Raw genomic sequence first — 26388 nt, 5'->3', positions numbered from 1 at the left:
TGCTGGTTGCCCCTTTGTGACACTTTGGGGGGTGGGGGAATTAGCCCCCCGACTTGAGCCACGTGGAGTCCATTGGGGGGGCAAAGGCCCGAGGGGGGTGGCGTGGTGAGGGGAGGGGGCTAACTCCCCAACTCGTGCAGTGTGAAGATGGCGGGGGGGGGGGTGTGAGACAAGGCCTGGGTGCGGGAGGGGAGGGGTTAACTCGCAGTCTCTGTGGTGCAGAGCCAGGAAGGGATTGTGGGGGGAGTTCCCCCCCACACCTGGCAGGGGCATTTCCATGCAGGCAGTACTGAGGGAACCTGGCACACCCTGTGCATTGTGGGATTTGACTGGGAGTCCCGTTTGCAGGAGGAGGCGGAGGGCCAACCCACCTCCATTTCCCCACCAGCAACCCACAACTGACGGTGTGGAGGAGGGAAATACAGGCACCTCTGTGGGCTCCAAGATGCAGCATGTCTCTGCTGGGGCCCGATACTGCAGCACCACCTTGGCTCGCTGAGAGATAAACGGAGGCCTTGCCTCCCTCTGTTCTTCTCAATCAGCTCCTGGCTGTGACCCGAGGCACCCAGGACTGAGCAGGCAGAGGGAGGTTGCGAAGCAGCTGCCTTACGTAGAGTTAGGCTGCTCTGCTTTGCAGCTGCCTGCTCCCAGCCCCTGCCTGCTCTGAAGCAGCTTGAGGCACTGTGGGACAGACAGCCCCTCGCCCCTGGCTACCTGCAGCCTCTCTTCTGCACTGTGCCCGGGGTAGGCCACATGACTCGCGGCTCCATGGTGCATGGGGGAAGACCACGGGAGGGGCTGAGGGTGAAGGGAGGGGCTGTGGTACAGAAAGTGACACATGATGTCACTCTGTTGTCCTGCAGGAAAAGGGGTTTTTTTATACATAGAGAGAAATCATCGTTTTTACTGCACTGGGAAAAACTATTTAGTCCCAGTTTAAGGCATTTTCTGTTTTAAAAATTGGTTCATTAATTCACACCACATTACAGTGTGTTTTAGTTATAAATTCAAATGATCAAATTTAATAAGGAAACAGATTTGGAGATTAATTTAGAGTTGCTCAAATAAATAGCATGCATCTGACGAAGTGGGTCTTTGCCCACGAAAGCTTATGCTCCTACACTTCAGTTAGTCTATAAGGTGCCACAGGACTCCTCGTCGCTCAAATAAATAGTAAAATTGAAGTAGGCATAATACTAATATATGTAATGTAATACTGAACATTAGAATGTTTCTATACATTTTGATTTAGTATTTTCTCAAGAAAATTATGTCATAATTCATATTTCACTTCCCAGTAATATATACATATTACATAGACTGCAACACTATTATCATATTGCTCAATACTTAATTTTCATTAGTATGTTCTAATAATAATTTTATTTTCCCCAAATTAAACTGGGCTTAAATCAATATTTACAAGTGCTCTGTCCAGATTAGTTTTTCCCAGGACATTGCCAACCTTATTTCAAGGTAGAGCACAATTCAAATTATGGAGCTTTAGAAAATGGAACTGGATTTTTCAGCCCTTTTACACATGAATAAAGAATACAGGATCAAGATGTAGAGCTCCAATCTTGTATTGAGGTCCATGGAAGTACAGAAAATGCTTACTGCAGGATCCAAGTCTTAATTTGCAAATTCTGCCCCATCTCCCAGTTTAATAGCTAATATGGCTTACAAAGGAATATTTAAAACAAACAATACTAGGTAAACGTTAGCGTATATGTCAGTAAACAATACTGAAAAAATATTTTATAAGCATATTTTCAGTATTTCAGAAGCAGTAATATTATACTAACTAGACCAACATACAGGTTTGTTGTCTGCTATCCAGCACTTGCAGTAACCACAGAATTTCTTTGGCTGCGATTTCCAGTAATCAGCCCTAAATGTGAACAACCAAATAAATAAATTAGAAAAAAATACATACATTTATGCATAATCAGAAACAAAATCACCAAAGCAAAAAGTTCTGGAACAGAGCATCAGAAAGCAAATGCAGACTTGTCATGGTGCTTGGTTGCGCAGCCAACTTCTGAGCAAGGTTTTGTAGACACATTAGAGTAGTTATTCTAAGTCCAAACAAAGTTTACTAATGAGTTTGACTGCAATGTTTCATATAATAGAACAGATAGAAGTTCTCAGCCTTTGGATTATGCCCAAACTGTTTCCTCTGGCTTTGCATAATTTCTACAAAACCAATGCCTCCATGTACAACTGAAATTACATTTTTGGTGCTTCTGTCATCACATATAGCCTTCTAAATATTAACAGCTGCAGTAAGTTGACTTATTGCATATATAACACTGGGGAAGGCACAATTTATTATAGCTGCAATAAAAATATACACTGATATTTTTAAAACTATCAACATAATGTAAAATAGATACTTTGGCCATGTAACATGATGAATTTAAATAAACAATGTAATGCTATACTATTTTGGGAAGAGGGGAAGTTATACTTTTGGACAACTCAAATCTGTGCAAAGGATTAAAGAACAAATCTGGAATATATCCTGGGATGTGTCCCGAAGGCTGTGTCTAGACTGGCAAGTTTTTCCGGAAAATCAGCCGCTTTTCTGGAAAAACTTGCCAGGGGTATACACTGGCCGCTTGAATTTCCGGAAAAGCACTGACAATCTCATGTAAGATTGTCAGTGCTTTTCCGGAAATACTATGCTGCTCCCGTTCGGGCAAAAGTCTTTTTCCAAAAGGGCCAGTGTAGACAGCACAGTACAGTTTTCCGCAAAAAAGCCCCGATCGCGAAAATGGCGATCGGGGCTTTTTTGCGGAAAAGCGCGTCTAGATTGGCCACGGATGCTCTTCCGCAAAAAGTGCTTTTGCGGAAAAGCATCCTGCCAATCTAGACGTGCTTTTCCGAAAATGCTTTTAACGGAAAACCATGCCAGTCTAGACGTAGCCAAAATGTATTATACCAAAGTCTGGAAAAATTGAAATAAGCAATTACAGAGCAAGCCCACAGCACCTCTTGGGCCTTCTCTCCTGGTTGAGACACAATGGAACTTCTGCATTCCTCCTTTGAAATGTACAAGAGCTCCCACTGGGGAATGCGTGAAGGAACGCAAAAGTCCCGCTGACTCTGGGCTGCACACAGGTGCCTGCTTTGAAATGTACAAGATTCCCCAGTGAGGGCTCTTGTGCATTTCAAAGCCATGGAGTCTGGGGTCAGTGGGGGACTCCCCAGCTGACCCCAGGCTCCACAGCGCTTCGGTGTTTTAAAGGAGCAGTGCCGCATATCTGATCTGCAGCTCAGCTGTGCGGCGGCTGCCCCTTTGAAATGCTGCATTGGGGTTTCAAAGCAGCAGCACTGCACAGCTGATCCCCGGTTCAGCTGTGCGGCGCTGCTGCTTTGAAGTACCCCTTCTCTCCCCCCCCCCACTTTGATGCCTCTATCTGACAGAGGCAGCAAGGGAGGGGGGAAATCGACTAGTCCTTAACATCCTTAATACTGATACATGCATTAGCGTGGAGGCAGTTATATTGGTAAAGAGAACCTTTTTTACAACTACAACTGTGTCCACACTTTGGCGATCATGCCACTGCAACTATACTGGTATAGTTAAAGCAGTATAAATTTACAGTGTAGCCAAAGCCTAATGTCAGTGGAAGCATCACCTCCATCCCCTAACTCACCTTAGCAGGCTACCCACCTATATGAGGCTGTGTGTCAGTGGCTACTCCCTGAGGGCTCTGCTGGGCCCAGAGCTTCCTGGACAGCTCTGACCAGCTGCATGAGCAGTCAAAAGGAGCTGGGAACTGAAGAGCAGCCGCAATCCTGGGCACCAGCAGGAAATAGGGAAATGACACGGCCACCCAGTCCATGGCACCACCCACCAGAGCAGCACCACTGCCTTGCTCCAATTTCCCAGCTAAGACCTGGCTAGAGGTAGAGCCTGAGTGGGACTAGGGGAAAGGAGGAGGTGCAGCTGCCTCCAGGACTGCCCCACTCTGGGTCAGGCTTTGCAGTTTAGTGATACAAGACCCTTGTGCTTCTGCAACTCTGCCCATGGGCTCAAGGTTTCAGCCCCCTGTTCCTAGTTCAGGGATTTGGGGTTTCAACCCCAAGCTGCTCCTGGATAAAGCAGCGGGGGAAGCTTGGGGTTTCAGTCCTGCACCGGTCTCTGCTTCAGCTGCACAGAGGGAAGCCAGGGCTCGGGGCACCCATTTTCAGCTGTGGGACTCTGTGGAGCCCCACTTGAGAACCACTGAGTTAAGGCTTCCCCACCCCCCAGCTCTCAGATGCCTGTGGGTGAGGCACAAAAACCAAGGAACTATCAGCCTCTCCACTGCACCTAAGATATGCTGGACACAATGGAAAAGCATGCTCATGGAGCATAAAGTGAAACACATGCTCAGGTATTTGTGGAATTATTAAGCACTCTGCATATTTATCACGTGTTACATGGTTCATTATATATGAAGGCAGGACTATTCTCTTTTTAAAACATGCTACATTACAATTTTTTGTATCCACCTTAATTGGATATGTGGTAAAATAATACTTGAAATAGAAATGGTTAACACAGTAAGAGAAAGATGTAAATCGGGCAGCTGTTCTGGGATAAGCTCCCATTGTTCTTTGATATAACAGATGTATCCAAGGACTAGCATGACAAACATGTGAAGACTTAGCTCTCTCACTGCCAAACAAAAGTATTCACATCGTTTTTCAGGTCCCAAATCCTTTAAACAACGCAACAGAATGCGATATGTCTGTACCAAATTGTAGACTCTATTTTATTGTGCAACTTCCATTTTGTATTATAACCTTCATTCTTTGCTATGTGCTGAACACGTTTGACCTTGCTTGAAGCAAGTATATTATGACAAATTCCAGACAGCCACTGAGAGATCCCTGGGTCCTTTAAATTGTTGCCAGAGTGCAGTGTTGAGTGCTCTGGGCAGCTCCCAGGACTGGCTGGAGAAGCCAGTATGACATGCTTTGGGTGGCACTGAGGGCTGTCTGTCTCTAGCCCTGCCCCTTCAACTTGAGGCCCCACCCCTTCTGGGAGCATGAAAACCCACCACCTTGCCAGGGACCTGGCAAATCTGTCAGTCCCACTGTGGCTAGCTATGCTGAAAAGGGGCCTTTGTCTTCCTGAATAGGAAGCTGCAGCAGCACCCGGGCACAGAGAAGGCTTGGAGCATTCAGGTAACCCCAAATAACCTGTTCTGCAGGTAAGAGTGGAACACTTAAACACACAGGCTGTGTTTAAGAGTGGAACACTTAAACAAATCAGCCGCTTTTCCGGAAAAACTTGCCAGCTGTCTACACTGGCCGCCTGAATTTCCGCAAAAGCACTGACTTCCTACTGTAAGAAATCAGTGCTTTTTGCAGAAATACTATGCTGCTCCCGTTCAGGCAAAAGTCCCTTTTGCGCAAAACTTTTGCACAAAAGGGCCAGTGTAGACAGCTCAGATTTGTTTTCCGCAAAAAAGCCCCAATTGCGAAAATGGCGATCGGGGCTTTTTTGCGCAAAAGCGCGTCTAGATTGGCCACAGACGCTTTTCCACAAAAAGTGCTTTTGCGGAAAAGCGTCCTTGCCAATCTAGACGCTCTTTTCCAAAAATGCTTTTAACGGAAAACTTTTCAGTTAAAAGCATTTCCGGAAAATCATGCCAGTCTAGACGTAGCCACACTGTGGCATGGCAGGAGCAGCATGATTCAGACCCAGCTTGCTGGGCATGTGGCCTTGATCCCTCACCACTGGAAGCACACTGCGCAGAAGTGCTAAGCTATCAGGAGCTGCTTCCTGGTGGCCAAGAGCCATGAAGAGGGAAATCTAGGTCAGGCCACCTCAATCCTTCAGGAAGAGCCATGGTAGAGCGTAACACGTTGCATAGTGTCTGTGGCACTGATGGAGCATCCTATGGGGTACAGAAGACAGTAGGACTGGAGTTAGGAGTCCTGTGCCCCCTGCCCTGAGTCTAAATTTTGGCACATTGGATGTGGGCTATCATGGGTTGCAGTGAGGACAGCAAGTGAGGTTAACTCTTGCAATCCAGCCAAGACCCAATAGGTCCCAATTACAAATGTCAGGCTTGCGTGGGGTTGGATATAAAAAACCATGTGTTTTCTCTGTGATGTTATATCACCTTAAAATAAATGAGCTTACTTATAAGTTAGAATCATAGAATCATAGGACTGGAAGGGACCTCGAGAGGTCATCGAGTCCAGCCCCCCACCCTCAAGGCAGGACCAAGCTCCATCTACACCATCCCTGACAGATGTCTATCTAACCTGTTCTTAAATATCTCCAGAGAGGGAGATTCCACCACCTGCCTTGGCAATTTATTCCAATATTTGACCACCCTGACAGTTAGGAATTTTTTCCTAATGTCCAATCTAAACCTCCCTTGCTGCACTTTAAGCCCATTACTCCTTGTCCTGTCCTCAGAAACCAAGAGGAACAAATTTTCTCCTTCCTCCTTGTGACACCCTTTTAGATATTTGAAAACTGCTATCATGTCCCCCCTTAATCTTCTTTTTTCCAAACTAAACAAGCCCAGTTCATGAAGCCTGGCTTCATAGGTCATGTTCTCTAGACCTTTAATCATTCTTGTCGCTCTTTTCTGTACCCTTTCCAATTTCTCCACATCTTTCTTGAAACGTGGCGCCCAGAACTGGACACAGTACTCCAGCTGAGGCCTAACTAGTGCAGAGTAGAGCGGCAGAATGACTTCACGAGTTTTGCTTACAACACACATGTTGATACAACCTAGAATCATATTTGCTTTTTTTGCAGCAGCATCACACTGTTGACTCATATTCAACTTGTGGTCCACTATGACCCCTAGATCCCTTTCCGCCATGCTCCTTCCTAGACAGTCGCTTCCCATCTTGTATGTATGGAACTGATTGTTCCTTCCTAAGTGGAGCACTTTGCATTTCTCTTTATTAAACTTCATCCTGTTTACCTCTGACCATTTCTCTAACTTGCTAAGGTCCTTTTGAATTATGTCCCTATCCTCCAAAGAAGTTGCAACCCCACCCAGTTTGGTATCGTCTGCAAACTTAATAAGCGTACTCTCTATCCCAATATCTACATCATTGATGAAGATATTGAACAGTACGGGTCCCAAAACAGACCCTTGCGGAACTCCACTTGTTATCCCTTTCCAGCAGGATTTAGCACCGTTAACAACAACTCTCTGACTACGGTTATCCAGCCAATTATGCACCCACCTTATCGTGGCCCTATCTAAGTTATATTTGCCTAGTTTATCAATAAGAATATCATGCGAGACCGTATCAAATGCCAGTGTTGGGGGTGGAACATAAACGCTCCTCTGCAGTGTTTACTACCCAAAAATTGCAGCCCAGGAAAGTGAAGTTCCCGAAAAACAGAAAGTGGAGGTGCTCAGGTTAGTTCCCACAAGCTAGAGTCACAGGCACAAAACAGCCAGCACCTAGTAAGGAACACGTGAATCAGATTGGTCAAATTCTCTCTATTAATCACTTGAGTGTTAGTAGTAACACAGGTGAGGACGTTATTTTGACGCGTTGGTCGTTGTAAGCAGCATCCTCTCCTGCCCTAGGCTATGGAGGAGAATGAATTGTTAAACTAAGGAGATTCCTGTTGGGAGGTGGCTGCTGCGCAGCGGGGCACGTGTACTTCCGAGAAACCCCCCCCAGAGCGTGGGCTGGGGTTGGCAGCCCCGTGCAGGGGGGGGAAGGGTCTCTGCTGCCCTCATTGCAGAGGGGAGGGGAGAGGCTCCCCGCGCCTCCCCGGCACACGCGGGGGGGAGGGGCAGTTGGGATGCCCCTCACAGACACTCACATCGCCGCCGCTCTGCTCCGGGTGCCGCCGCTGCTCCCAGTCCCGCGCGCCGGGCCCTTTCGAACGTCCTGAGCAGCTGCACTCAGCCTAGGCAGGGTGTCTGGCCCGTCACAGGGGCTGAAGGTACGGACGCCGAGAAGGCTCAAGCCGCGCTCCCCGCCTCCCTCTCTCTCTCTTCCCCCCCCCCCGCGAGAGTCAGTCACCAGCGCTCCGCGGGGAGCCGCTGAACCAGGCAGCCACGGCGGCTCGGTGAGTGACTCGCACGCGCTATGGGCTGCTCCCGACGCCCCTTCCCCTCGCGCCAGCGCTCGTGGCGCACCTGAGGGGAGGAAGGAGGCGCGAGACAGCTTCCTCAGAACTTCGGGGCGGAGGGGCGGGGGGCTCCCCTGGGGCTGCCCGGGCGACGGGTCCGGGAGCTGCGCTTGTCCCAGGGCGCGGGGAGTCTCCCCCTGCGCCGTCACTGGTTCGATCCCCCACGCCGGGCTGGTTCTCTCTCCCGCTCCCCCCCCCCCACCGGCGGCGCAGGGGTGGGGTGGGGCGAATGACACCAGGGCCACGCACGGGAGCGCCTGGCTCCGGCTGGTCCCTGTTACGCGTGAGGCGCCCCGCGGCTGCGCCAACTCTCCGTGGAGTTTGAGCCTCGTGAGTTCGTTACTGTCCCTGCTGGCGCCGTCCCCCCCCCCCCCGCCCGGAGCTCCGGTGTGTTGCTTCCCCCCTCCCCCCGTCACGGGACCCAGCTCCCGCGGCGTCTGCTCGCCCCTGTCCCCCCGTATTAGCTCCCCCCTCCCCCGCACGGGTCCCTTGTTCCCCTTCTTTGGGGCGCTCCCCCCCCCTGCCTGTACTCCCCGGGCTTCCCCCCACCTTCCCCTCAGGCTCCCCCGCCCCCCCTTACTCCACTTCCCCCATCGGAACCTGAGACACTCCCCGCATCCAGTGCCCCAAACCCATCGACTCCTCCACGTCCCCCTTCACCAGAGCTCCTCGTTCCCCCAACCCCCGGTGGCAGCTGTCCTGGTTCAGGTAGCCTTGTGGTGCTGGCATTGGTGCCAAGAGACTGGGAGAGTTTCGGGTGGCTGCTCTGCCTGTGCGGTGTGCAGCCTTGAAGTTACGTGCACACACACCTGTGCACTCAGCAACTTTTGGTTTTGTCTTGGACTAAAAGGCCCCAGACTTGGCTCCGCGAAATACAAGACGTGTTTGCCCAACACTGTGTGTGCTCATTGCAGCAGTAGCAGCCTGTGTGCTGCCTCTTTCTGAATACATCTACATGTCAGCCCCAGATTGGCTGTTTCTGCATCGGGACCTGATGATGTTTATCACTTAATAATTATGACTCTGAGGACTGACGAAAAGTCTCAGACGGATAGTGGTGTTATTCTCAGTTGGCTGGGAATTATTTTAAACACAGAGCAGATGGCCGTCTTTTTACAGGAGAAATAGTTTAAGTTTAAAGTTCTAAACATTCTCCTCGTCCTCCCCATACTTTTGGTGTCCTCCCCCAAATATATTTATTAGTTTTCTTTCCTTCTACACAATCTAAGTGTTTGGGTAAAGGGGGGGGGGAAGTAATCACAAATGACAGTCTTTTTCTATAATCACCAGGGGAGGAGGAGGAAGTCCACTGAAAAGTCTGAAATGAGTCATTAAACACAGAGGCATTTTGTTTGTTGCAAGAGAGAAAAAAAGTGGGCTGTAAATGGAACAAAAAAGTTATCTCAAATTCACAACAAAAGTAGAAAACGGCAACAAACTTATTTACTCTTAGGATTCATAAAGAGCAGCCTAAAAAAAGAAAGTAAGTTTGCTCTTTTCTGAAGGAGGCTGTGTGGTCAAAACGTCAGAGCTAATGGCGGCAGTTATGTATCTGTCAGCATTTCCATGATAAGCCCCCATTTTTTGTGTAATTTACAGCTTAGTTATCAAATGTGCATTGGGTTGAACCTTGGTCTACATGCTCGTCTCTGGAAATAGTTGTTAAAATAAACCGTGAAATTAATCCGCTAAGATGATTCAATGAGAATTTGGTGGAAAAGGCATACAGGGTTTTTTTTATTCCTCTAAACTTAAAACTTGTATTTACAAAAGGAATATTGCTGACTATTAACATTTAATTGAATATTTTCCTGAGAGTGAATTGGGCAACAGACTAATGTCTAAAAGTATTTCCTTTGTATACAAAATAATTCGTCGTCTTAACTTTTTTTTTTATTATGCATTCAGCTTTAGAGATTCCAAATTGGATTTCACCATAAGTACTCTGAAGAAGCTGTTAAAAGTATTGTTCTGAATTAGTATTAGGAAACTTGGCGAAATCTTTGTGGATCCAGTGAAATGAAACAAATTCCTAGAGTGCTATGAAGCAAAATGCAGGACAATGTAGCACTTTAAAGACTAACAAGATGGTTTATTAGATGATGAGCTTTCGTGGGCCAGACCCACTTCCTCAGATCAAAAAACTATCACTAGAGTGCTATAGACCTCCTACAAAAAGTTAAATGGTAGCAGCATGTTAAAATCCATAGTAGCACAAATGAGAAGTTAATATGAAGATATTTAAAACTGGGACCAAGTTAAGTGATTTACATACAGAACCCCAGTGGGATGGTTTTACTGTTCTTTTTAACTGCTTTTTTTGTTTTGTTCCCAGACTTACAACAGGCATAGTATTTTTGAGGCTTAATATCTGTGTATGTTCATGTATGTGTTTTGGGCCCGGTGAAGCATGGCCGCCCCTTAGTGGACAAACGTGCATGTTATGCAAAAATTCCTTTCTATTTACACTTTAAAGTAGCCCAATAGTAATTTAATAGTCAATTAAAAAAATGAATATGTGGAATAAGCTAATTCAAAACTGTTTTTTAAATTGAGGTTCCTAATTTGTCTCAAAATGCCTTAACAATTGCTAAGGTAAGAGAAGCTGCACCAAATTGCTTTCCAAATTTGTGGGCTTTAGAAACTCAAGCCTCCCAAACTCATAAACTGTTCATAAATTTATACTATGGTATACTTGCACTGTATTGTGTGCTTCAGAAGCCTGTTAACTTTTAGTGAAATGTGAGCCTAAAACAATTGTCACAGAGCCAGCATGGACTAAGTACAGTCAAACTCCAATAGTCCGGCATCCAGTTTTGTACGGCACTCCCAATAGTCTGGCATCAAAATGGCAAGAGCCTAATGAGTGAGCTTCAGCAAAAAACGAGTCACAAGAACATAAGAATGGCCATACTGGGTCAGACCAAAGGTCCATCTAGCCCAGTATCCTGTCTACCGACAGTGGCCAGCACCAGGTGCCCCAGAGAGGGTGGACCAAAGACAATGGTCAAGCAATTTGTCTCCTGCCATCCCTCTCCATCCTCTGACAGACAGAGGCCAAAGACACCATTTTATCCCCTGGCTAATAGCCTTTTATGGACCTAACCCCCATGAAATTATCTAGCTTCTCTTTAAACTCTATTATAGTCCTAGCCTTCACAGCCTCCTCTGGCAAGGAGTTCCACAGGTTGACTACATGCTGTGTGAAGAAGAACTTTCTTTTATTAGTTTTAAACCTGCTATCCATTAATTTCATTTGGTGTCCTCTAGTTCTTCTATTTAGGGAACTAATAAATAACTTTTCTTTATCGGCCCTCTCCACACCACTCATGATTTTATAGACCTCTATCATATCTCCCCTCAGTCTTCTCCTCTTTTCTAAACTGCAAAGTCACAGTCGCTTTAACCTCTCCTCATATGGGACCCGCTCCAAACCCCTAATCATTTTAGTTGCCCTTTTCTGAACCCTTTCCAAGGCCAAAATATCTTTTTTGAGGTGAGGAGACCACATCTGTACACAGTATTCAAGATGTGGGCATACCATAGTTTTATACAGGGGCAGTAAGATATTCTGGGTCTTTTTTTCTATCCCTTTCCTAATAATTCCTAGCATCCTATTTGCCTTTTTGACCGCCGCTGCACACTGTGTGGAAGTTTTCAGAGAACTGTCCACGATAACTCCAAGATCTCTTTCCTGATTTGTCGTAGCCAAATTAGCCCCCATCATACTGTACGTATAGTTGGGGTTATTTTTCCCGATGTTCATTACTTTACACTTATCCACATTAAATTTCATTTGCCATTTTGTTGCCCAATCACTCAGTTTGGTGAGATCTTTTTGTAGTCCCTCAGTCTGCTTCTGTCTTGACTATCTAAACAGTTTGGTATCATCCGCAAACTTTACTACCTCACTGCTTACCCTTTCACAAGGCAGCAGCTGAACCAAGCGAAATTGGATGGGACCGAGTCAGTCTGCCACTGGCATTGTGTGACGCTGGACAGTGCTTGTGCTACAATAAAAAGGGTTAAAAACACTTTATATACAGTATATACTGTGTGTGTGTGTGTGTGTATATATATATATATATATATATAAAACCATTTTATAGTACCTCCTGATAATCCAGCATATCCGATAATCCGGCACCACCTGGGTCCCATAGGTTCCAGATTATCGGAAGTCAACTGTACCACAAAAGCTGGCGGAGCTACTTTATACATCTGTCAAATCATCTTTGGCACATATATATTTACATTTGGGCCAAGACATTTTAAAAAATTTCTTAGACTTCCAAAGTGAACTGATTTAAAAAAAGTACTAAGTACCCAAAAGGTCAGAGAGAAATGGGTGCTCAGCCCTCCTAAAAACCTGGCTGCTTATTTAGAATCCTGAATATGAACATCGGAGCCTAACTTCAGGCACCCATTTCTAAAAAACTTCATTCAGATCTTTTTATTTTGTTAGGTAGGTAAAATGAGACTAGTTGAGCAGGGACTGAATTGGTAGCTTACCAACAGCCTGGGGCTGTACCTAAATTTCATGAACTGGAACAGACTTCCAGCTGTTTGCCTGCTTGGATCAAATTGAAGCGTTGGACACAAACTTGTAGTATCCTTGAGAATGCTTCCATAATAAAAGTGAATATTTCATTTGATTTCGGAGCTACATTTGAGTCCTACATATTTATGAAAACATCATGTTTGTAGTTCCATGTTTACTTCATTTTTTTTTACTGTAACATCTATTTCTATGCTGTAGCTGAGCAAAAAAAAAAAAAAAAAAAAAAAGGAACACTGCATCCTTAATTTACTTCTTTTGTGCCTAAGTTTTTAACGTGTGAAATTTTAAATAAGTGGTATTTCAATAGAGAGCAAGGTTACCAGTTACTTTATACTGGAGGGGGAACTTTGTCTGGGTCAGGGGCCACTGACCCACAGAAAAATCGGTTGGGAGGCCGCACGTAAGTGAGGAAAATAAAAACCCTCACTGACATGGCTCCTGATTGAGGAGGAGAAAGACACTCCCCATCCCCACAATCCTCTTGCACATCAAAGCTTAGAGGTGCCCAGGCTAGTAGACTTCGTGTGCTACAGGCCCACGGGGGGATGGCAGGGTAGCTAGAGTACCAGTGTAAGCTCCTCAATGCTGGTGGGGAGCCCTGAGCTTCGGGGATTAAATCCAGATGTTGCCACGGGGCTTAGGTTCCCCACCCCTGCCTTATACCTTCCCACTTTCCCTCTCCACCTCCCATATAGTGAGAACTGGAGAAGTCAAACTAAGTGATAAGCAAGATGGGTTTTTATAATGAAATTTAGACTGTCTCCAACCTGGGAATGCTTTACCAGTATGGGAATACCAGTATGCTGTACTGGCCCAAGTTCCCCTAGAGTTCCATCTACACAGCAACATTATTTCGAAATGACTAGTGTTATTTCAAAATAACTTAGTCCATGTCTACACAGCAGGCAGTAATTTCGAAGTAATGTTGAAATACTGTCAAGCTGGAGGACTTCTTACTCCAGCTCCTATAGCCCTCATTTTACGAGGACTAAGGGAAATTGGAGGAGGAGTGCTCTCTTTTGAAATAAGTGTTGTGTAGATGCTCCCAATTTCAAAATAAGCTATTTTGAAATGTTACGCAATTGACAGAGAACAGTTTGAGTTGCTTATTTCGAGTTAAGCTATGCTGTGTAGATGTACCCCTAGAGTGGGCATAACTAAACTGGCAAAGATGCTTTGTTCAGTACAATACAATCACCGCCTATGAGAAAAACAAGATGCATCAGTAAAAGCAAAATTTTGATGTTTATTTATAACTTCATCTGCATTAGAGATCATGCTTCTTAATATTCTTGACCAATATAGCCATGGTAAAAAGTGAAACAGAAAATAAAGTTTGAGTGTTTATCTGAATTTGAAATTAGGTTGATTTTGATAGGATTATAAGAGTTCCAATGTGATTGCTGTTTTGACATTTTCCATGGATTGCAGTTTTGCCAACTGTTGTGAGTCTCAAAATATTTGCTATGTTCTTGTGATGTCCTAGCTCAGAAACTTGAACACACTTATATTTTTAAACAAGGAAATTTCTAGTCCTTATCATTACTAGAAATGTGGTAGTATATAAATCAAAGCTGGGGAACCTTTTTTGGGTCGGGGCTGTTGTCCCACAGAAAAATCAGTCTGGAGCCACACACACACACAAATCAGAAGCAAAAAAACCCAACCAACAAAGAACCCCCCCCCCCACAAAACCAAACAACCCTCACTGACGTGGCCCCCAACAGAGGGAGAAGACACTCCGCTCACACATCAGAATCTAGGGGTGGCCAAGCCTAGTAGATTCTGTGTGCTCCAGCCCTGCAGCAGGAGAGATGGAATGCCAGTATGGGCTCCCCAATGCCTCTGGGGGCTGGATCCAGGTAAGCCGGGGGTCACATGGTGTAAATGATTACATGCAGCACTTCCCCTGCTCCCAGTGCTGTGTAAATGTGTAACCGCTAAAAATTTCAAGACACCAAAATACAAAGAAGAACGTTTTTTAATGGTGTGACTCATGAATTTTGAACACTTGGGCTTTGCAATAGCAATTGCATAGTTTTTGGGGGAGTACCTTTTGCAAGACATTTAAACTCTGGGATCTGTGCTTTGTACCCCATGTTGCGCAGAATGTGATTTTGATGTAATGTTAGTTATGGGAAGTATCTCTCTGGCTCAGGACTTTTCAGTGGAAGCTGAACATAGTGCATTTAACAGTGACAGCTTAATACATGCAAAAGTGACAAGGAGTCCTGTGGCACCTTATAGACTAACAGATGTATTGGGGAGCATAAGCTTTCTTGGGCAAAGACCCACTTTGTCAGATGCACAAGTGGATCTTTGCCCACGAAAGCTTATGCTCTAATTCATCTGGGTGGCTACGTCTACACTGGCCCCTTTTCCGGAAGGGGCATGTAAATTTCACGAGTCGTCGTAGGGAAATCCACGGGGGATTTAAATATCCCCCGCGGCATTTAAATAAAAATGTCCGCCGCTTTTTTCCGGCTTTTAAAAAAGCCGGAAAAGAGCGTCTAGACTGGCCCCGATCCTCCGGAAAAAGTGCCCTTTTCCGGAGGCTTATTCTTACTTCAAAGTAAGTACTTCAAAGTAAGAATAAGACCCTCTGGAAAAGGGCACTTTTTCCGGAGGATCGGGGCCAGTCTAGACGCTCTTTTCCGGCTTTTTTAAAAGCCGGAAAAAAGCGGCGGACATTTTTATTTAAATGCCGCGGGGGATATTTAAATCCCCCGCGGATTTCCCTACGACGACTCGTGAAATTTACATGCCCCTTCCGGAAAAGGGGCCAGTGTAGACGTAGCCGGTATGTCTACACTACCCCGCTAGTTCGAACTAGCGGGGTAATGTAGGCATACTGCACTTGCAAATGAAGCCCGGGATTTGAATTTCCCGGGCTTCATTTGCATAAGCGGGGCGCCGCCATTTTTAAAGCCCCGCTCGTTTGAACCGCGTGCAGCGCGGCTACACGGGGCACGAACTAGGTAGTTCGAACTAGGCTTCCTAGTTTGAACTACCATTACTCCTCATTCCACGAGGAGTAACGGTAGTTCGAACTAGGAAGTCTAGTTCGAACTACCTAGTTCGTGCCCCGTGTAGCCGCGCTGCACGGGGTTCGAACGAGCGGGGTTTTAAAAATGGCGGCTCCCCGCTTATGCAAATGAAGCCCGGGAAATTCAAATCCTGGGCTTCATTTGCAAGTGCGGTATGCCTACATTACCCTCCTAGTTCGAACTAGGAGGGTAGTGTAGACATACCCTCTGTTAGTCTATAAGGTGCCACAGTACACCTTGTAGCTTTTGCAGATCCAGACTAACACGGCTACCCCTCTGATAGCTTAATACATGTGCTTGGAGTAAAAAGCATAGATGCAGTTTGACTGCTGCATTTTGCGTGAACAGCATTCATGCATGCATGGATATGTGGAAGTCAGTTCCCTTGGCTCATTGGCTTTCTTCCCTGCTGCCTGGAATGGTACCTGGTCTGCCAGTGCTCAGATGGGCCAGCTTAGCAGGGGAGTCTGAGGAGTTGCCAATGAGATGCTGCATGCTGAGCTGTATCAGAGGCAGAAGCTCAGGGCAGCAGCTGGTGGTCTCCAAGAGCCAACTTTAAAACTGGCTTTCGGTGCACGCCAGCTCCCAGGGAGTAAGCTGCCAACTCATGCTGCTGCCTCTGTGTCAAAGGTAGCAGCGTGAGGGTGGCATATGGCTCTCCAGGAGTGGAGTGGCAGAAAGGAGCCGGTGTGCACTGGGAGCCGGCTTAAAAGCTGGCTCCCAGTGTACACACTGGCTACCGCTCTGTGCTGCAGGTTTGGATAACCGTGTAAATGTTTAAACTTTCAGCAGTTACATGTTTACTCAATTACCTGCTCTTTAACATCCCTAATCCCAACCTGTTAAGATAGTGAAGTATGAGTTGCTAATTTATTTTACAAGTTAATTAACAAAGCATTGGGTATGAAATCATGCAATTCTCCTAATCTCAGGCCAGATCCTATGTGACAGACTTTTAGTACTGTAAAAAACAACAAATGGTCTGGTAGCACTTTATAGACTCACAAAACATGTAGATGGTATCATGAGCTTTCATGGGCACAGCCCACTTCTTCAGATGACTGGAGTTTTCCCAGTTTAGTACTGTGATTGGTTGAGCAGCTCTAATTTAGGCTTAGATCAAGGATGGTCAATAGGCCCAATCCAGACTACCAGATGCTTTTGATAAAACCCCAACATCTTTTTATTTGCTTATTATTGCTGGTTTTTTTTATTATTTCTTGGGAACCTGGATATTGTACATTGACCAAGAAATTGGGACCTTGTCAAAAAATAATCAGTTAGCTCTGGTTTAGACGCTGTAGTTTCATCTCTTCTGTGGCACTTACAGTGATAATCAGTGACCAAACAGCATCCTTAAAACCATGTATCATTTATTTTAAATAAAAGTGTTTCAGAATAAAGAACTTAAAACAATAAAACAAATTATGCATGTCCCAGGTGTTTCCCCTATCTCCTACATGGGGACCATAGCAGCACTAGCACCTGATAAATTCTTCCATAGAGTCTCTTAGTCGACTTCTTGCTCTTTTAGAACTCGCTGATGCTGCCTTGACAGACCCTGACAACTCACTCCACTTTTTAGGAATAAAACACTTTAACACTATTGTAGCCTTTTTAATTTAGTAACTCCATCTTGGGCAAAGCAAAGTTTGCAACTGAGTGGAGACAGGTTCTTTGAAGTTTACAGCAGCCACCATTTATTTTCTAACTGTGTGTTTGGCACTGCTAGTGTTGCTTCCTTGTTTACTCCCCCACAGTCCTCTCTTAAGATGGATTCAGTGAATTTATAGAGGAAAGTCTTATAATCCAAATATACAATAACTTCCCTTCATTCACCAAGTTGCATTCAGTGCTTGTACAATTGTTAGACCTCAGTGTCACAGTTGAGGGCAACTGCAGCTCTGTTTCCCTTCAGTGATTCAATAAGGATGTCTACTGTTAGACTTTTGTCTCCCTAGCCATTGCCAGAGTCTGCCTCAGCAGCAGACCTGCTTTTCTTCTTTCCTCAGACAGTATACCTGTAATTGTTACAGTTATAAGTTACTACACTACTACTAATCTTAAGGTAAAAGTACTGCATTTAAAAGCAATATAACCTACATGTATGGTAATAATCTTAGTAGAGGTCAATCTTCACCCCCCACCTCCTGAAAGGTTCTGATTTGTATTAGTTATTCCAATTATTAGTCCTTCAAACCCCTCCCTAAGGATTGTGGGCTAGAGGTCCTTGTCATTTGTGGGATTGGAACAAAAGCCCAAAGCCTGTTTAGGACCAGGCTTTTTATCCAAAAATAATCTTTGGCTGTTGGCCCCTGGAGAATTCAGATTGAGTCTTTGAATCGTCCTCCTATTACAGATGATCAGCAGACGAAAGGTCTTCCTACTCCCATCCTACCTCCCCATGCAAAGCCTCAAAGGCTGATTTCCTAGGAGGGGCTTGTAATCTCCTCCTCCCCAGTACTTTTTAAGAATTCTACTTAGAAATTGTAAATCAGTTGTATTCTGCATTGTTCAACATAGTCATTTGAACAGGGGCAGGAAATAATTTTTGATTGGGGGCGACTTCAAAAATGTCTTAAGTTGCACTGGTTAGCCCCATAAGGGTGGGGCCTCAGGCAGAATGGGCGGGGCCAGGACACTTCCGTGCTTCCCTGCCCACAGACCCTGACTGGTCTGCAGGTGGGGGAGCACATAAAGTCTTTGCCCCCTGTCCCTTTCCCCAAGATTTTGTGTGCTCCCCTCACACCCCCAAGTCTATCAGGAGTTCCATGCTTAGTCACCTCCCAGCTGAGCAGCAGCTGGCAATTGACTCTAAGGGCCAAGCCCCTTGTAGGGTGGGAGGAGACTTTGCATGCTTTCCACCTGCTCCCAGGCCCCGATTGGCCTGGGGATGGGGAAAACAGTGAAGTCTCTCGCTCCCTGCCCTCCGATGCACAGCACTTAGAGTCAACTGCCAGGGTAGACTCTAAGCACCGTGCATGCCCCCATCCTTAGGCCCTGATTGGCAGAACTTCTGTGGGCCAGATCAACCTGCTTGGCAGGTCAAATCCGGCCCACAGAGGCCCTTTTGCCCATTGCTGCTTTTGAAGGTCATGTTATAGTTCAGAGACTTCATTAATCCTCCTTCCTCTTAAAGAAAGTCCATAAAATCCCCCAGTGGTGTACACACATTCACATTTTCAATATAATGGACTCAAAGCTATTAAATTCAATAAGATTTAACTCGTGCCTTATGAACATAGTGTGACAGATATGACATTACATAGCAGCTCTATATCTCTCACACAGAGTCACTGCAGGCTTAGAACCTACAACTGCAGCACAGTAGGCCCAAATCTGAACTTCTGAGCCTTGCATAATGCTTTCTTTCATAGTGAGCATGCTTTGGTTAGATCAGTGATTCTCAGCTAGGGGTATGTGGAGGCCTTCCAGGGGTTACATCAATTCATCTAGTATTTTCCTGGTTTACAATAGGCTGCATTAAAAGCATTAGTGAACACAGTATAAACTAAAACAGTGGTGGGCAATGGATGTGGTTTGCAAGGGTTAGCAACTGGCGTGCCACCAGTTACTTTATTTACCTGAGAATCTGTAGTTACAGCTGTTTGCAGCTCCCATTGGCCGTAGTTCACCATTGCTGCGGTGCTGCGGGAAGCAGGCATACCCTGCAAACACTTAACGTGTCTGGCAGCCTACTAGGGACTAACCCTGATGTACCACAGGGTACATTATTGCCCACCCCAAACTAAAATTTCATGCAGACAGTAATTTGTTTACATTGTTCTATATACCATATCAGCAGTTCTCAAACTGTGGGTTTGTTTTAATGGGGTTGCCATGGTCAGTGCAGAAAACCCAAGTCCTGCTACATAAGGCTAAAACTAAAGAATAAGAACATAAGAATGGCCATACTAGGTCAGATCAAAGGTCCATTTAGCCCAGTATCCTGTCTGCCAACAGTGGCCAATACCAGATGCCCCAGAGGGAGGGATCACAACAGGTAATCCTCACATGATCCTCCCCTATCACCCACCTCCAGAGAAACAGAGGCTAGGGATACCATGCAAGGTTAATGCAAGTTTTTAAGCGAGGTGAAACATGGGGTATGGACGATAAATGAGATTCCCGAAGAGGGTGGAGTAGTCTGGAAACATTGAGAACCATTGGGTTAGACTAGATCAAGGGTGGGTAATAATTTTTGATGGGAGGCCACTCCAACAATTTGGTCAAGGGCCACACTCATCCATATTGATGGAGGAGGTGCACAGTCTGGGATGGAGGTTGAGTGCAAGGGAGCTTGCAATACGAGATTAGGGTGCAAGAGAGTGTGTGGGGTCTGTGAGGGAGTTTGAGTGAAGGAAGCAGTTTTAATCTGGGGTTAGGGGACTAGGTTGAAGGGGTTGGGGTGCTAGAGGCAGGTTTTGGCCAGGAGACTTGCCAGTTTGACTCCCAGCCATCAGCCTTCTCAGACAGACAGACAGACAGACAGCCTGACTCGCCTTCCCCCTCCCCCTCCCTCCACTGGCCAGGCTTTAGGGGCCATGTGGTTTTCGAATAGCAAGGAGCCTGAGAGGGGGTGGGTGTTTGACAACAGGCAGCACCCATTGGCCAGTTTCCAGCCAATGGGATTGTGCTGGGGCCAGGAGCAGTGTTGGAAGCTTCTCCTCCTCTCCCCCGGGCTCTCAGCTGTTCAAATAACACTGTGAAGTAGCTGCTTTTCTCATCAGCGTGTGAGGGGCAGTCAGGAGCCTGCGGGCTGAATCCAGCAGTTTGGTGGGCTAGATCTGGCTCATGGAGGTATTTCTCCCCAGGCCTGAGTTATATGATCACTAAATAACACTCTTCTCCCAAAATCAGCGACCTGTCTCCGATATGTGATTGCTGTCCAGTAAGCAGCTATGTAACTCAGGGATGGGGAGCCTGAGGCTTGTGGGCCGGATGTGCCCCATGGCTTACCTTGATCTGGTCCATGGGGCTTGGAGCTCTGCTCCCACTCCCAGCAGAAGGACAAGTTGGTGCTGGTGCTCCAGCCACATGGTGGGATGCTTCCCCTGGCTGGAGCGGCAGCACTACTGCATGTTGCTTAGGTGGGGGGCTGAGCTTTGCAGGGTAGATTGAGGCAAGCCATAGGCTGCATCTGGCTCGCAGGGTCTGTCTGGTGGGGAGAGAAAGTGGCTCTGTACCTGGAATGGCATGCAGGGAAGCTCTGTCCCCTGCACTTTGCTTGCAGGCTTCACTCCCGTCACTCCCATTAGCCGGAAATCCAGGCCCATGGGAGCAGCATGGGACAATACCAACCACCACAGGGCAGTACGAAGCCACTGGGGTCCCTTCCTTCCCTGGAAACTGTGCCAGGTAGGCACCTCAATCCCTTGTTCCCTTTGGGCCAGACCTCACACCCTCATTTCTCTCCTGCACCCCTCCTGCCCAGCTCCCTCCCACCCTGACCCTACATCCCCCAAACCTCTCCTGCAGACCCCCACATCCAGCCTACTCCTGCACCCTAACACCCAGACAGACTCTGCACCTCCAATCTTAGCCCAGTCCCTGGCAGCCTCTTCCCACACACTGAACCCCTCATTTTTTGCCCCACCCCAGAGTCTAGGGGATCCCACAAACTACTACTAGCTCTAGGCTCCCACTACTACCTCCAGGCTCTCAGAAGAGTTAGTCTGACCTGAGCCTTGGTGACCCGCATGGAGCTGGAGTGCGGGGGACTCCCTGGTTCCTTGACTCTTATGAGTGAGTAGAGTGTCTGGCTCTCTTTTTTTTTTCCTGCTTATCAGTATTTAGGGGGAGTGGTGGTGGTGTTTTTGTGGTTTTGACTTCTCACTTGCCAGTGGCCCCGGTCTCAAAAAAGGTTCCTCACTCTTGATGCAATCCATGGGGAAAGTATGTTAAGTCTCTTCTAGTGTGTGAACTAAACACAGATTAGCAAATATTCCTAGACTATGTCTACACTGCCCCCTCTTGTGCAAAAAAAATGCAAATGAGGCGAAGCTTGGAATATCACCGCACCTCATTTGCATAATTAATTATGCTCCTTTTTGCGTAGAAATCTCTTATGTAAAAGCCGATCTTCCTGAAAAAAAGAGGAAGAATGGCTCCTGCGCAAAAGCCTCTTGCGCAAAAATGGAGCCTAATTAATTATGCAAATAAGGCGTGGCGATATTCCACGCTTTGCCTCATTTGCATATTTTTTTGCTCACAAGGAGCAGTGTAGACATAGCCCTATAGTTCAAGTAACAGAGATATGTTCTAAGGGTCCAAAAGTTTATTGTTTAATTCTGTTGTTGACCCATGTGAAGGAATGTTATGGTGGCGTCTAACAGATCTTGTTATTGATGTTTTCTTTTTAAAACAAATAATGCAATAAGAAGACATCTTTATAATACATTTATAACAACTATTATAATCTATACATTGTAGAATGACACTAAAATACAGGAATTAAACATTTCAGACATTTGTCATCTCATTCTTTCTCATTGATCCACAGAACCTACCCACAGATACATGTAAACCCTTTGGGGGGAAGCCCCCAAGGAAATAAATGTACAGATTTCATTTAGGGACCATTCAAGTTGAATCATGAATTTAAAACCTGAAAAGCATTGAATTTAAAACCCCACCAATTTAAAACCTGAAAAGCACAGACATAAGATATTAAGGGAAAAAGTCCCTTGCCTCCCATTTCACATTGCCTAGAGCATTGTCAATAACATTCCAACACCCAATACAATTTTCAGTTTCCCTTTGTAGTGGGATTAGCTGTCTGCCATGCTTCTGTGACTCTGCAGTCCACTGCTATCAATATCTCCCTTCAAGTCTCTCTGTTACATTTCCATCATAGCTCTACATGTATGGAATCTTGTGGAGTACAGACATTGTACAGCAAGCTAGCACAGGTATAAGTAGCAATGCACACAGAGGGACACTGCTCAGGCAAGGAGAGAAGAGATGCACTACAATCCTAAGTATCAGAGGGGTAGCCGTGTTAGTCTGAATCTGCAAAAGCTGCAAGGAGTCTTGTGGCACCTTATAGACTAACTGAAGTGTTGGAGCATAAGCTTTCGTGGGCAAAGACCCACTTCGTCAGATGCATGTAGTGGAAATTTCTAGAGGCAGGTATAAATATGCAAGCCAGAATCAGGCTCGAGATGACTCCTCATTTCCTCGTGTGGGTATCGTAGTTTACAGAATGCTTGTTGAAGATCTTGTAGGTGTAGATCTCTGTCTGAGGGGTTGGAGCATATGCGGTTGTACCTCAGTGCTTGGCTGTAAACAATGGATCGTGTGGTGTGGTGGAGACAGATTGACAGAGCCAGACACGTACCCAGAAGCCTCCTGCTGCGGGACAAGCCCAAAAAAGAAACCAACAGAACACCACTGGCCATCACGTACAGTCCTCAGCTAAAACCTCTCCAACGCATCATTAGTGATCTACAACCCATCCTGGACAATGATCCCTCACTTTCACAGGCCTTGGGAGGCAGGCCAGTCCTTGCCCACAGACAACCCACCAACCTGAAGCATACACCAGCAACTACACACCGCACCATAATAACTCTAACTCAGGAACCAATCCATGCAACAAACCTCGGTGCCAACTCTGCCCACATATATACACCAGCAACACCATCACAGGACCTAACCAGATCAGCAATACTGTCACTGGTTCATTCTCCTGCACATCTACTAACGTTATATATGCCATAATGTGCCAACAGTGCCCCACTGCTATATACATCGGCCATACTGGACAGTCCCTACGTAAAAGAATCAATGGACACAAATCAGATATTAGGAATGGCAACATACAAAAACCTGTAGGGGAACACTTCAGTCTTCCTGGACACACAATTGCAGATCTAAAGGTAGCCATCCTGCAGCAAAAAAACTTCAGGACCAGACTTCAAAGAGAAACTGCTGAGCTACAGTTCATCTTCAAGTTTGACACAATCAACTCAGGATTAAACAAAGACTGTGAATGGCTCGCTAACTACAAAAGCAGCTTCTCCTCTCTTGGAATTCACACCTCCAGATCAGCTACTAGAAGTGGGCCTCGTCCTCCCTGATTGGAACCACCTTGTCATCTTCAGCCTGATTCTGGACTGCATATGTATACCTGCCTCTGGAAATTTCCACTACATGCATCTGATGAAGTGGGTCTTTGCCCACGAAAGCTTATGCTCCAACCCTTCAGTTAGTCTATAAGGTGCCACAGGACTCCTCACCCCTTTTACAATCCTAAATTACCATACATGGCTCTTTCATTGGGGTGGAGAACCTTTTTTGGGTGAGGGCCACTAACCCACAGAAAAATCAGTCAAGGGTTGCACACAAGTGAGAAATTAATAAAAATGCCCCCATATCCTTACTGATATGGCCCCCAACTGAGAAGCAGAAAGACAATCCCCACATCCCCTCGCACACCAGAGCCTAGGAGGGACCTGCCTAGTAGATTTTGTGTGCTCCAGCTCCGTGGAGGGGTGGTCTGGAGTGCCAGCATGGGCTGCCCAATGCTGGTGTGGGAGCCTTGAGCCTCGGGCCAGATTCAGGAAAGCTGGGGCCAGATGCAGCCCCCGAAGCCTTAGGTTCCCCACCCCTGCTCTACATGCTCAAACACTGTCTATGTTATTTTTAGTGGTGTACCTAAGCCTTTCCCAGCTGTCTCCTGGCTGCCAGAGCTGCTCACTGACTTCTGTAAGGACACTCTGCAATGTGGACATGACTTGTCTTTCAGTGCAGCGACACATACCCTGTATACCACTACTACAGGCATGGAGTGTGAGGATTTGTGTGTCTTAGACCTTGTCTGCAAGGCTCCTGGTGGGTAGCATTTCCATGCTACTATGAGAGCAGCAGTCCACACACCATGTATCCTGTGAAACCAGTCACTATGGGATGTGCTGCCCCCAGAAGAAATGTCTGGCAGCCTTTCTTATGACTTCTAGTTAGCCCAGACCTAATTTAATTCTGGAGGGAGTACTAGGAAGCTGACTGTGAGAATGGCAAGTCCTGAGTTGCTGCTGAGACAGACACTGCCTTATTCTTGCTGTCTTGCTATGTGCCCAGTTCCTAACTCTTCTGCCTGTTCCTGGCTATTGGCTCCACTCTGACCCTTTGTTCTGGTCCCTAGTCATTGACTTTGGTATGTGACCCTTTGCTCTGGACCCTGGCTACAGACATGAGCGTGATCCCTCAAGCTTGATCACCTGTAGCTCTGATCACTGGGATGACTGCCCATGCCCTGGTTCCTATCTGAGACCAGACTTGCGGCTCTCTCCTCAGAAGTATCTTTTCCACAGTTCTTTATCAGACCCAGCAACTCAGGCCTCCTACTTCTTCCTGCAGCTTCTATAGTGAAATCACCTGATCCAATCCAATTGTGGCTCCTTCCTAATCAGGGTTGGCTAACCCTAGGCCCTCCTGCCCCTAAGGCAAGCCATCCTGTTATATCCCTTCAACAGAGTGAAAAGTGTTGCAGAGTGAACTGCAACTTTATTAAACTTGTACCCCAGTGCAAAACCTTCATAGTAGCCTCAGATGTTTTTGTGTCAACAGACTGGCATATCTGACTTGTCATACATCCCATACATATTTTGCCTTAATGTTGCTAAGGTTTTACACTAGAGTCAGGTCATTAAACTAAAACTATCCAGGCCTTATGATTGTTAATTGATGTAATGCAGTTTTAGTCAGAGACAACAGCTCAGAGAGGTGTAAAATGACCTCCATTCATCTTAATGGAATATCAGATCTGAAGGCTAATGGTGACATTTTAAGAGCTAAATTTCAAAAACAAGATTTTCAGATAACTCAGGCACACAATGCATGCCTAATTTGAGCACCTAATAGCTCAGAGTCTGTATGTTAATAGGGGAGTTACACACACACACAAGGCCAAATAAATAAAAGGCAGAAATGACAATAGTACTTGAAGTCTACATACTTTTTTTCTCTACTGATGGGGAATGTAATGGTAATGTGCCTAATTAATTCAAGTTTTTTATTGAAAATTTTATTATTTTTGCCTCTTTCTATCTTTCTACTTTGTGCAGCCTTCACATTTATTCTGTGGGTCACGCTAAAGAAGTTAATGTAGCCATGGACATTAAATGAAAATGTAATTTAGCGTGATCCACAGAATGAGTTTGGTATTGTTGATTTATTTATATTGGGAATGAGGCAACTTTTTTTTACCCATTGAGTATGCTGGCTAAATCCACGTGTGGCGTTTAAACACTCTGAAGTTCCAGAAAGGTTCTGTTGTAGCTTTTGTTTTATATGTAAATATAGAGATTCTGTATCCCCCATACCCGCTCCACTCCTACGTTCTTGCATTAAGCAATTAGAATTCTTGAAGTACATGGCCATGTACCAGCATCTAAGTGAATTTTAGCAAGCTGCTTCTTTCAGCAAACTGTTTTTTTTCCTTTTAATAACTCTACTAGAGCTTCAGTGGCTGAATTTTTGCTTGACCTTGTTTAGTGATTTGATTATGCACAGTGTATTCAAGCTGGAAACTGAACACATTGTGTCCCACTAGAAGACAGTTCATATTGTATCTGCAGCAGCTTCTGTTTCAGCATCTGTTGCTGCTCTGGGAAAAGCTATTGCTTTGATATCTTCTTTAGCCTGTGCCACTAAAC

At 45.9% G+C, this 26388-nt stretch overlaps 2 protein-coding genes across 5 annotated transcripts in view; one reads left to right on the top strand and one right to left on the bottom strand.

Moving 5' to 3' along the window:
* WBP4 (WW domain binding protein 4) overlaps window positions 1–7943 on the bottom strand; it is a 29147-nt gene extending 21204 nt beyond the window's left edge. The window contains exons 1-2 of the mRNA XM_075918949.2: window positions 7811–7943; window positions 1819–1891 (exon numbers count right to left, since the gene is read on the bottom strand). Of these exons, the coding sequence (XP_075775064.1) occupies window positions 1819–1891; window positions 7811–7812 (75 nt within the window). The 5' untranslated portion in view covers window positions 7813–7943. The remainder of the gene's footprint in view (window positions 1–1818; window positions 1892–7810) is intronic.
* ELF1 (E74 like ETS transcription factor 1) overlaps window positions 7812–26388 on the top strand; it is a 129723-nt gene continuing 111146 nt past the window's right edge. Inside the window, exon 1 of one of the 4 annotated variants that reach the window (XM_075918946.2) lies at window positions 7812–7933. The gene's annotated coding sequence lies outside the window, so the exon portion shown is untranslated. Of the gene's footprint in view, window positions 8060–8107; window positions 8453–8799; window positions 9606–26388 lie in introns of those variants that run through there. The other 3 variants (XM_075918942.2, XM_075918943.2, XM_075918944.2) reach the window with 3 other exon arrangements.

The sequence above is a fragment of the Pelodiscus sinensis genome, chromosome 1 (genome assembly GCF_052426305.1).
Source record: "Pelodiscus sinensis isolate ZL-2025 chromosome 1, ASM5242630v1, whole genome shotgun sequence".
Classification (NCBI taxonomy): Eukaryota; Metazoa; Chordata; order Testudines; family Trionychidae; genus Pelodiscus; species Pelodiscus sinensis.
Note: the sequence above shows the minus strand (reverse complement) of the source record. Positions and strands in the feature narration are given on the sequence as shown.